Source organism: Parasteatoda tepidariorum, chromosome 8, assembly GCF_982258835.1.
Source record: "Parasteatoda tepidariorum strain Cologne lab strain chromosome 8, Ptep-v5.0, whole genome shotgun sequence".
Classification (NCBI taxonomy): domain Eukaryota; kingdom Metazoa; phylum Arthropoda; class Arachnida; order Araneae; family Theridiidae; genus Parasteatoda; species Parasteatoda tepidariorum.
Genome location: NC_141762.1, coordinates 86,635,806 through 86,649,318, shown reverse-complemented (window position 1 = coordinate 86,649,318; position 13,513 = coordinate 86,635,806). Strand labels below are relative to the sequence as shown.

The 13,513-nt window shown below is 28.8% G+C and overlaps 1 protein-coding gene across 1 annotated transcript; it reads right to left on the bottom strand.

Moving 5' to 3' along the window:
* Positions 1-499: 499 nt before the first annotated feature.
* Positions 500-10,233, bottom strand: Osi17 (DUF1676 domain-containing protein Osi17). Its single transcript, XM_016074952.4, has 3 exons — positions 9,957-10,233; positions 4,041-4,530; positions 500-2,436 (listed from the first exon to the last, which is right to left on the bottom strand). Exons 2-3 carry the CDS (start codon positions 4,523-4,525, stop codon positions 2,235-2,237), a joined length of 687 nt encoding a protein of 228 aa, XP_015930438.1. The 5' UTR covers positions 4,526-4,530; positions 9,957-10,233; the 3' UTR covers positions 500-2,234.
* Between the last annotated feature and the right edge of the window lie 3,280 nt (positions 10,234-13,513).

Below are 13,513 nucleotides of genomic sequence, written 5' to 3'. Positions count from 1 at the left end.
AAGGACACATTAGCGTTTACCGAAATAGCATTTTTAACACTAAACATAGCATAACCGGTCAAGTGACCGTTTAAGAACTTTTGCATCGAAAATGCGCTTATCATCTTATCGTTTTTGCACATTGGACTTCATGACTTTTTCTAACAATTATATATAATTAATATTCTATTACTATTTTTCTGTATTTTGTTTGTTTCGAATAATACTTCTCGTATGCCGTCGGGCTAACCATGGGAGGTTTTCGTGCTTTTCCTCTTCATGTAACGCAAATGCGGATAAGTTCCATCCAAAAGTCCTCCACGAAGCCTAGTTTGTCGCAATGTTTGATCAAGGAGTTCCCTTGTCATCTGGATTGGGTGGTTCAAAATTACAGGGTTAAGGAGTTGAACATTGGTAGCCGTGCACCCCCCCCAAAAAAAAAATATTGTGAGTTGTTCAACGACAGTCCAAAAAAATATTAAAATAAATTAATAAAATAATAATTAAAAACTGTCAGACTGAGCAAAGGAATGTTTTTTATTTACATGTTATGAAAAATACACCAATATATAAATAACAAACAACACAAAACATATAATACTGAATTACACTACAGTAAAAGCACCACTAAAGTGAGATTATATTTAGACATATAAATCTATCTAAGTTTGTATATTTCCTTCTCCTTTTTCATACTTTTTAAAAAAAACTATATATTAGGAAATAGCTTAACTGACGTATTGTGTCAGACATAGTGTGATTAAATATCAAGTGAACCTTTTATTTATAGCAATTTTAATATATTTATTTTTGAAATCATGTGGTTGAAAGAATGTGTCACACAATGTAGTTAATAGCTCTTATGCCATGAACTTCATTAAAAAAATCAAAATATAATTGAATAAATTTGTCGCCATACCGGCTCAAATCTAAAATGTTAGACAGAATTCTATATTTAAATAGAAGAAAATAAAGGTTTTCGATTTGAAGAACTATGAAGTTCTATGAAGCTCGGAATAAACTAAGTTTGCAAATTCGAAGACATCTTCATGCCTTCAGATCATAAAGACGCTCTACAATGTGAATGACTTTTAATTGTTAACATTTGAAACTTAAATAGCTTGCATTGAAAAAAAAATGTATAAGATACCTTTTAATTATTACGGACGAAAACAAGGTACAACGCCGTCTAAGAAAACGACCATACAATTAGAGGAAATGATATTGAGCAGTTTATAAATATAAAATGGAAGTTCTTATGAATACACGATTAATAACACATTTATATATAATACAGAAAATATCACGAAATTCTTTTACTTTGTTCAATACAATGAGGTACAATTAAAATAAATTAAGAAAAATTAAAAGCCACTTAATCAGCACTTCGAAAACGGAGGTTTCTCATTTAATTTGAATTTATGTTACCGTATTCGTTTTGATTCGTAATTAACGTCGTATTAAAGATCCATGAACCGTAGTGGCTCAGAGGACAGAGTGTTCGCCTCATGAGGTGACTCAGGTTCGTATCCCAGTTGTGGCTGGTTGATACGAATTCAGATCCCGGATCACACCGACCACAGTGCAGATAAGAAATATATTAAGTTGTAGACGGAACATGGGTTAGAATCCCTTTGCCATCGGGCTAGGGGATCCGTGAAAGGTTTTCGTGGTTTTTCTCTCCGTGTAACGGTAACGTAAATACGGGTTAATTCTATCTAAAATTCCTCCAAGGAGGCTAGTTTATCCTAATGTGTGATTCAGGAGTTCTCTTGTCTTCCGGGTGGGGTTCAAAATTACTAGGTATCGACGTTGAACAGTGTTAGTCGTAAACTCAGAATTGCTGATCAACGCCGCTTATATATTATTAAAGATGCACACAGGGTTCACGGTAACGATAAAGTTTCTCTGCAATAAAATGTATTGCTAAGCGGTAGAAAATAAGGTTAACCTTATGGTTAAACGCAATGGAAAATATCTCAACTTATGAATTTTTGGCGACGGTCTGGGATTCATCCTCGACGATGATCTGAAAACAATACTAGCTCGTAGCTAATAGACACTAAACCATGTTTCAACAGATTCGCAGAATAGAGAGCATGTTTTTTAAAAGAACAAAACAAATTTGAATGATAAGTTCATTTTGTATAAAGGAATTACTAAAGCTGATTCAAGTGACTTAAAAGCTCTTAGGTACAAATTAGAAAAAAATGATTTGAAATCGCTGGATGTTTTGTTAAAACAATTTCGACCTATTATTGATGATTTCGAACTTGATTTTGTGGTCTCCTTCCCTTAGGCTTTTTCAAAAACGTTTGGAAACTGGCTACACATTTCGGATATTTTTCTTGACAATCGCACTGCTGTTCGCCACGAATGGCGGCCTCTTCGTAATATTCAAAGACGTACTTGGCGAGTGGAACAACTTTTGGATTTTGAATTTCTCTTCGCATCTCGCTGTGGGAAGAAAAAGAGGAAAAAAGTTAAACAAGTTCATAACAAAGTTAATAAGTTTGTAAATAAAATTAAAAATTTGAAATTTTCGGATTGGTTTACGTGTTTTATGAAAAAAAGATATAAATATATACTGAAATTGAAGGAAAGTCTTCCACTCTTTTTTATTCCACTCTTCTTTCATAATTTTAAATAATAAACTGCAAAATTTGACCGAAATCGGTCGAATTGTTTCGGAGGTTTTCAATTTTAAAAAGTCGTGCTCTTAAAAATTGATTTTTCCCAATTTTAGAAGGGGGAAAAACACACTAGTTTTTAATTTGTACTGTTTTTCGGATCAAAAATGAAAGGAAAACAACAACAACAAAAAAGGGTGCTTAAAATTTCGAATATATATTCCATTTGGAATTCGATTCTATTACAGGTTACAATATATTTCCCTTTAATTCACTCTCTTCTTTTAAATTAAAGAAATTCCATTTTCATTTATAACGATTTTTCCTATTTTCCTAGAAAAAAAAAATGCGCGACAAAATTAAGAAACCTTTTCCTTCTCCTCTTCAGTTCTGCTAAGTTTTATTTCTTATAGTTATTGCATAATTGCTTTTCAATCAATCACAAAATATCATTGTGGTTTTTTCTTTACTCTGTCAATAATGTAAAACAATTTAATTTTAAAGAGAAAATTAGAAATCAAAAGAAGGGGAAAAATTCAAAATTGCAAATGTTTCAAATCCGAATCCTTCATCAACTAAACGTTTCCTGGTAAATTTAGTTGAGGGTTTTATTGCAACAGGAGCAAAACGACATTGGAAAATGCGTTAAAAAGTGCATAGGAAAAAATTGGGAAATTTCGTTATTGGCCGACGGACAATTGCAGTTGTAACAGTTCAAAAATTGAACATTTTAAACGATTAAAAAATCTGTTAATATTAATTATGAAAGTTATTTCATTTGAAGCATTTCTTAAAATATGGTAAACATTATGAGGATCATTTCTAAAATAAAGAAAAAGTTTAAGAAACAATCGTTAAGCAAAGTAGTTTTCCGAATATTATAAAATTTTTATAACAATTCCATATATTTATAATAATTCCGCATACTTATTATTATTGCACATATTTATACATTATATAATTATGAAAGCCATTTCATTTGAAGCATTTCTTAAAATATGATAAACATTATGAGGATCATTTCTAAAATAAAGAAAAAGTTTAAAAAGCAATCGTAAAATAAAGTAATTTTCAGAATATTATAAAATTTTTATAATAATTCCATGCACTTATAATAATTCCGTGTACTTATAATAATTCCACATATTTATAGTAACTCCATATATTTAAAAAATAATAATAATGAAAATTACGAAGAAAAATAGCGGTGATCAAATAATTTTTTAACAGCCATTTGCTATATTCAATTGCCTTGTGGCTGGCGGTAACAGTTAATTTTGTCTTATATCATAGTGGAATGTCTTTAGTATTATTCGTATGGTCTTTAGTATTTTAGTATTATTCGTATGATTCAAAATGATGAAATAATAATGATTATTCGCACAAGCATTGCATGTCTCATTAAGAAATCCAATAACTGATGATACTTACTTGACTAGTTTAATGAAATTCTTGTCGGATTTACGAGATTTGTTACCAGCACTTCTCTTATAAATTTGGCAAGTAGCCCGGAGTTGACATTGAGGTTCGGTTACACCATATTTCTCAAGAGCAGTTTCCACGGATATTAGTAGGTCCAGCAACTGTTGCGCATAGGGCAAGTCTCGCTTGCTGCGCCCTCTTTGTAAAACTCTCCCCATGTCTTTCTGCTTGGCTTGATTCTTTTTTGTTTTTAAAAATGGCAACAGAAAACCGACTGCTTTGTAGACTGGAATTCCTGCGAGTCCAAACATGATCATTTCTACAAGACTTGAAGCATCTAATGTCCGTTCTGCTGCTACTACTTGGGGAGTCAGGATATTTTGGAGAAGCTGATTTGAGTTGGAGTGGATACTCTGAACTAGTGATGATGCTACTGCATTGGCTAAGAATACTGTTCCAAGAGATAACAGTACCAATCTAGATCGATGATTCATATTTGCTGCAATTAAACAAGATTATGTAATTAATATAAGTACATAAATATCTGGTAGATTCCATAACCTTGTTGGGATAATTTAAAATTCTAGTGAAATAACATTTTTTTAAAAATAAATTTTTTAATTTGTGAAATTTATTATTTATTTCAATATCACTAAAATTTAATTTTATTTTAATTATTATTTCATTATCATGAAAATCGTGATGATAAATTTATGGCGGGTTGCAACACTTTTTCCTTTAAATTACAATAACTAATTTTAAAAGAATTATAAAAACCTTGGACTCTTAAATTCTCCCATTGGGCAGTGGTGTCTCAGGGGATAGAGTGCTCGCTTTCAAATGAGGTTAACCGGGTTCGAATCTCAGTGCTGGCTGGTTGATTCGAATTCCGCACACGGCTTGCACCGACCACATTGCTGTCGTAAAATTTCCTCAGTGGTAGACGGATCATGTTGTTAGGAGTCCATTTGCCGTTAAACTAACAGTGGGAGGTTTTCGTGTTTTTTCTCTCCCTGTAACGCAAATGCGGGTTAATTTCATCCAAAAAGTTCTCCACGAAGGCAAATTTCTCCCATTACACGATTCTGTAGTTCTCTTACCTTCTGGATCGGGTTCAAAATTACAATGTTATGGGGTTGAGCATTGGTAGTCGTGAATCATACATTGGGTCGCTGTTCAACAACGGTTGTAAAATAAAATGAAATAAAATTCTCCCTGAATATATTAAAATTATGCCCATAAAGTGATGTTATTTTCCTTTTAAAATTATTTTATGACATTATTTTTTATTGTCTTTTGATGGCATCACTGAGGCAAAAAGTTCGTAATAGCGCTCCTACAGAAGAAAATGCAGAGACGCGATTTCTATATAAATTACATTACATGAAATACGAAAACTTTAAAAAGGTATTCCTATTGAGCGACATCTGTAAATAGTAATAAATGTTGCTTTTAATTAATGAAACAAAATAGTTATTTATTGTCCCAGTTGACAAATATGTGTACATATATTGAGCTTATTGTGGTTAAAGTGTCAAATGTTTTACTATCGCAACCTTTGAAGCTTTTTTCTTTTCTTCTAGAAATTAGAACTGTTTTTTCTGCTGAGCAATATTGTTTTACATTCCTCTTAATATAACTACGTAGTATGTAGGTAGCATTTAACTAAATCAAACTAGATAATGTCAGATACGTAAATAAGGAAAAAGTTAAGTATTGTACTTTTTCTAGATTAAAACAAGTATAACTCTTAAACTATTAGTTCCAGCTTCTTGTACTTATTATTATTTATTCAGAGTATAAAAAAATTAAGTTAGAAAGAATGTCTCATTTCTCAAGATAGTAATATGCAAATCTTTTTTTTTACTTTTCCCTTCTAACTGGAAAACTCGACTTGCAAAGTTGACCAACTTTTTTTTACCAATTACTATGAGGAGGATTTATAACAGCCTATCGTTTTCTACTTCTTTTTTAATGTCTAGTTAATGCTATATATAGAACAATATGAAGTGTAACAAAATACTATTTATTTACAGTCCATTAGATTTTAGAAAAAATTCTTCCAACTCTGGACTCTAACTAATTCATTTGTTGAAGCGGAAAACTTCATTTTGAGCGCAAGTTTAAAAAAAAAAAGCTCATTAGTTTTAGAACGACAAATTCTATTACTATCATGCTACTATTTAGAATACTGAGATTTCAAAACTACTGGATAAGAACAACTGCTGCTTTAGAATATTGAAAATGAAACAGAAGTTTTTAAAACATAAGTTTCTCTGGCGAAAGTCAAGGTCGGAACATGCATATCTAAGTTGTATCATTTCTTTTGAGACGTGTTTTCCTATAACTTACACGGTTAATTAAAGTTCTAAACGAAAAGAAATGCGTATTATTATCTTGTATTTGTATGTTTGACGGAGAAGATTTTTTTTAGATAAGGCAATTTAATTAAGCACTACACATTTTTACATGCTTTGGAATATCTAAAAGCACAATAGTTTTGTCGACTTTTGTTTGGGAATTCATTTTGAAAAGAGGTTTTGATTTTTTGATTTTTCTTTTTGCCATGTTTTTTCATGATCAATTGATATTTTTAGTCTTAAAACCAAATCGAATATTTCAGAAAATTTTTCAATAAAGAAAGGAAAAATTATCCTTAGTCAGAGAGATAATTTTCTCTCTCTAAAAAACACTGTAAAAATTCATCTTTATCGAAACTTGTTACACAATAAAAAACTCTTTTAATCTGTAATTTTTACAGTAATAATTACAGTACTCTAATTAGATCAATATTACTGTAAAATCTGCGGTATAATGTTTTAAAATGCTGGAGGGTAAAAAGGGATTTTACGGATGGTGCATCCAAAATGACTATAGTTTATACCGTAATATGATATTCTATTATCATATTATGAATTTCTAGCAGTGTACTTTCATTTTTTTGTATAAAGTAATTGTATACTCAAAACTAAGTATAATACATTACACTTTGTATATTTTGCATATTATGTAATTAATTATATACTATATTCATCTAAAAAACTTTGTTCTTTTTAACATTTTTACAACGAGTAAATATTTTTTAAATTGGTACTAATCAATGGTACTAGGAGTTTTGCTAACTTAAAAAGGTAACTTAGCAGCAATTCTCTTTTAATGTGTTAAAGCGAATCAAAAATGCGATTTCATATTTTCCTGGAAAATAGGCTTAAATGATATTTTAAGCTATGAAATACTGTCAGTTACGGAATAATTAGAAACTCTGAAGGTATCTTGAGATGCTTATTTTTATTGAAAAATTATTTCTTAAGGAAAGAAAATACAAATTTTCAAATGATCTTTATTAATGTTCTTTTTTTTAACTTTAGATTTTATTGTTCTGCTGCATATGAAAATACTTTATAATGTCAGATAAATTTTTTTACATCAAAACTATGAAGTTCGTCTGCTTGAAAAAGAATCGTCTGCTTAAAAATATTTTTTTTTAAGGCAGACGATTCTGTAAAAGAGTTTACATTTCCATTTCATAATTTTGTTGCATTATTAGAAGCATGAAAATGCACTTTAATGCTAGATAAACTTTACAGAAAAAGAAGAGAAAAAGTTCTGAGGACGAGAAAAATTCGACGGCTATTTTAAACACATTTCTTAGAAAAATATAAATGCAAAATTTCTTTATATTTTAAATTTGGGAGGCAAAATTCTTAAAATGCTTGATTATCTGTCAACAGATATTTCAATAGAAAAAGTGAGAGGTATGATTTCTTCATCCGTATTTGCATCTGTGTTGCACCCGTCTGTGCTGGAAACTAACATTAGCACATCTTTGTCGGTTAGAATAATAGAATTGAAAAAGAAAACAATAGGGCGTCACGATGCTATTTCGAATGGTAGATGCGTTAACACCCATTGAAACCTTCACCTTTTCCTTTAATTATCAAGAAAACTGTCACTTTCTAAGAGTCTGACTAAAACTTAACCCGTTCTGAAGTTGTTATCTTTGAAAAATGCATTTTCGAAAAATAAAAACCTAAAAACAAAAGTAAAGACTTGATATTTGCAATTATTGGTATCTATTGGTAACAATACAAATAAATCCTAAAAAAGTGACTGAGTTTTTTTTTAATGACGGTAAAGTCAATGAATGCCAAATCATCAGACATAATAACAAATTTACCGAGAGATACGGGTAGCATAAATGGGATAAGCAAATTTCGTAAAAATGATGCATATGGATATTTTGGTGAGAAAAATGCCTTTTGTTTATTTATAATTCACGTTTTTAGTCATATTTTGTCGATGCCAACATATAAATCAATTAATAGCATCACCAAAATTGTTTTGAAAAAAACATCAAGAGATATCCAGACAATCCAGAAGGAAATAGAATCTTAGAGCGATAGAACGATAAAATACTGACAGACAAAATATCATTCATATAAAACACTGTGAGACAGAAGTTTTGAGTGACTGAATTCTGTATTCTCTTATTCTGGATTCTCATATTTACAAAATATCGTAATACAGAATCTTCATTCATCATTCGTAAGTTAGGAAAAAGTACCACTATGGGAAAAGTACTTAGCTAGTGCTAAATACCATCACCATTATTCTTTATATATTATTAATTATTATTTATTTTTTAAATGCTAATTTTTATTATTCATATATCTTATTATTAGTATTTTCAATTGCTATTGCTTATATTATATTTCACAGATAGTCTCTCAATTTTACATTTCTTATACCATATAATAATTTAAAACCAAATAAATCCTTGAATTCCCATTTTCTATAAAAATAAATGCATTAAAATAAGTCTTACAAATAGATGCTACAAAAAGTATAACTTAAAACAAGAAAATTACATTCTTTCTGTGCATTTTAAAAATCGTTTTCAGCTTTCAATGTCTCAATTTAGCGTTTCAAATTCTTTGCTAGAACAACGTGCAAGTTTTGCAAAAAAATTCAATTTTTCCTTCAAGAAAATTTAAAAATTCTTGGATAATTCGTGTATTTAGGATATCTAAGCACAAACTAAATTTTTAATAAACATTGTGAACAAAAACAGCCGTAAATCAGTGCAAATTATAGAAATTAAAAACAAATGTGTATTAAAAATGTGCAAAAACAAATTTTTCATACGCTATTTCAATCTATATATAAATACTAAATGCTGTAATCCAATCAAAAACTGAGTATAAAAAATTAATTAGTTTACAAAAAAAAAAAAAAAATGATGCTTTCGTTTCAATACAACTTTTGACAGTCAAAATATATTTTTTTAAAAATTGCAACACAAACCGGTATCCTCCGATAAGTACGGTAATTAAGATTATACCGATCTAATGATGAAAAATGATTCAAATAACGATACCAGAGATTTCAAATGCAAAACAATTTTAACAGCTATCTCAGTAGAACTTAACAAACTGAATGTAAGCAACAGACGAACTTTCGAAAATAATACACTTTTTCAGTTCAACTCTTAATCGTTAAAAAAGAAAACATTTTTTTAAACATTTGCACAAATCAATATCCTCTGATAATTGTGCTAAGCAAGATTAAACTAATCGAATGCTGCAAAATTATTCGATTGATGTTGCATGCAATCCCGTGATCATAATAATGTCAACAGAAAAAAAATTGGGACAAAATAAAACGGGGATACATTAGTATAAAATTTTAAATAACAAAACAAGTCTTAAAACAGGACATTCTTTTAAATAACGAAATTCATGAAGTTAGAATGTATGAAAAATTCCAAGTAGAAAGATATAAGGATGATATAAAAAGTGATAAAAAATTAACATATGTATAAAAGAGATATATTTTTAGAAGAAATAAAGAATAAATGTAGATTATTTCAAATTATAAAATATGTAAAAAAAAAGTATTCTAAAAAATTAGCAATACATTACATACCTTAATTATAAAGCTATACTAAAATCGGTAACTTTAAATAAAGTCGAATTAAGTTTAAATATCGAAATCGTATAAATTTTCGATTTATACTCTGAAGAATTTTTGTTCCACAATCACAATCTAAATAACCACCCAATTCTCTCTTTAAAAAGAATAATTCCAACACCAAATGAAATTCACTGACAATCACGCTGTGAAGATGACAACAATCTGATAGGGATGCCCAAGAGCAAGGCGATTTTAACTAACTTCTCCAAAAAGAACACTGGGATGAAATAAAAAGGAGAGAACGAGTTCCGGCGCCGGAACAAGAGGTGTTCCTTCACTACATCCCATGCATAACTTGTCGTCCTGACCTTTTTATTTGAAAACCACGTGACTCATCGTGTGAAGAGTCCCGCTCGCTGTGTGTTTATTTTTCAAGTGGTAACCTTGAAAAATGCAGATTTCGAGCTGGGTCATCGAGCTTCCAGACTATTTACCCCTTTTGGTCCATTTAATTGTTCTATACCACAACGCAAACGACAATTTCAGCATACCTTTCTTTTTTGTTCGTGGGTCGTAGAAGAATGGAACGACTAAAGAATCAGGTATTCGTCTGAGAAACTGCTACTTTTTATGATAAGAAAGATGATTTTCGAACAAAAACAGTTTTGGTCCATTTAATTGTTCTATACCATAACGCAAACGACAATTTCAGCATTCATTTTTTTTTTGTTCGTGGGTCGTAGAAGAATGGAACAACTAAAGAATCAAGTATTCGTCTGAGAAACTGCTACTTTTTATGATAAGAAAGATGATTTTTAAAGAAAAACAGTTTCGTAGTTTATTGTATGTGACATGTAATCCGTTATGTTCACATTGCTCTTTCCAATAAAATATTTATCATGACGTCTATTACCTCATAATATTAAAACAGTGGAACACTTATTATTTTCAACGAGATATGATTTAACACTTGACTTAAATGTACGATACTGAAAAAAAAAATAAAGCATTTTTTAAAAATATTTATTTATTAATTCAAAAAGCCAGAATTAAATTGGTTTGTTGCAGTTCTATATATTAAAATGTTTTATATTTGAGGATAAGAATTCAAAAGCTGTTCTTTAAATGTTTTAGTATTACAAAAAATGTAACTTTTTTAAAAGAAACAAGAATATATTTATTTAATGTTATTTTTAACTTTCATATTCTATAGAGGCAATGTTTTAAAAGTCTTAACTAATTGTAACGGTACTGTTATTTTTTCATTGTTTTAAGTAACAGAAGATATTTTGTTATGAATAACCATGCTTGTTACATAACTTTACGTTCACTTTTATGTTTGTAATTCAATTAACCAATAATAGATTTGAACTAACAAGAGAATATATGATAGTTTAGTTGTTGTGGGCATGCCCATTTAAGACTTCTTGTTACATTAATGTGGACAAATTATTAATGAATTACTCTTTAGACATGATACAAAAATTCATTAAAAAAAAAAAAACAATGAATATTTGAATAAAATGAAAAACGTGTTTTACATCAAAATAACATGGTATAAGAATTTCTAAAAAAATACAATGAATAATGTGAATGAAATGAACAGCATGGGCTACATAAGAATAACACGATATAAGAATTTAAAGAAAAATACAATGACTATGTGAATAAAATGAGCAACATGGTCAACATAAGAATAACACGATATAAAAACTTATGAAAATTAAATGAATATGTGAAGAAAATGCACAGTGTGGTCTGCATAAGAATAACATGATGTAAGAATTTAAAGAAAAATACGATGAATATGTGAATGAAATGAGCAACATGGTCTACATAAGAATAACATGATGTAAGAATTTAAAGAAAAATACGATGAATATGTGAATAAAATGAGCAACATGGTCTACATAAGAATAACAAGATGTAAGAATTTAAAGAAAAATGCGATGAATATGTGAATAAACTGAGCAACATGGTCTACATAAGAATAACATGATGTAAGAATTTAAAGAAAAATACGATGAATATGTGAATAAAATGAGCAACATGGTCTACATAAGAATAACATGATGTAAGAATTTAAAGAAAAATACGATGAATATGTTAATTAAATGAGCAACATGGTCTACATAAGAATAACATGATGTAAGAATTTAAAGAAAAATACGATGAATATGTGAATAAAATGAGCAACATGGTCTACATAAGAATAACATGATGTAAGAATTTAAAGAAAAATACGATGAATATGTGAATAAAATGAGCAACATGGTCTACATAAGAATAACATGATGTAAGAATTTAAAGAAAAATACGATGAATATGTTAATTAAATGAGCAACATGGTCTACATAAGAATAACATGATGTAAGAATTTAAAGAAAAATACGATGAATATGTGAATAAAATGAGGAACAAGGTCAAAATAAGATTAGCACTATAACTTTTGAAAAATTCAATAAATATGTGAAGTAAATGTACAGTGTGGTCTACATAAGAATTACATGATATAAGAATTTATAATGAAAAAATCAATAAATATTTGAATAAAATGAATAACGTGTTTTATATAAGAATAACGTATCAGAATTTATAAAACATACAATGAATATGTGAATAAAATAAACAACATGATCAACATAAGAAAAACACGATATTAGAATTTATAAAAATATATATTGACTTATCACCTTTTATAAGTTGACCACAAGAGCAATGCGAAAGTGGTCAACTTACACAGGTTTCACTGTGATAGAAAATATGAGTTTAAGTAACCCAACTAAAGAACTATTTGAATCCAGTAATAATAATTTCTTGTGAATTATTAAGTGGAAATATATTGCAGCAACTGCTTAAAATAAATGAAAATTTTGATTTCAGGACAGACACATTTTTATGTTATTTTTAAAAGTTAATAGATCCGAAATAAAATAAAATAGATCCAAGTAAACCGGATTCACAACACTGTAAAAGGAAAAACAAATTCCATTTAATTAGTAAAACAATATTTTTTTCTACTAAATAAAGATTAAAAGTAGATTTCCAATGTATTGTGAACCAGATTTTTACACGCTTTGAATTAGGTTTAATTTAATGTTCCTAATTAAAAGTTAATGGAGTTTAACATTAGTTGAACTAAAGATCCTTAAGAATATTTATACAAGAATGTATTTTCTAGGTAAAAGTTAGTTCTATTTTATAATTCGATGGATTAATCCTACATTATGTGAAACAAAATGTAGGGGATTAGATTTGATAATGTGAAACTGATGCATGAATGATCACAAAGGTTTGTTTTTTCTGTTAAAAAGGTTAAAATTAGTTTACGAAAATTTAGCTCATTATATTAGAAGGCAAAATAAAAAACTGGTTTTTATTTCATTAACGGTTACCAATTAGAGATACGTAACATAAATCTAGGTTATTTTGACCCACTTTTTTTAGATTTCAAACTTTCTTTTAAAACTAATGTAAAAATGTGTTACAAACACATTTCTATATTAATTATAACAGTTATTAAATTTTTTCGTTATCTACAATAGTTATGCTTTCAGTTTATGACATTT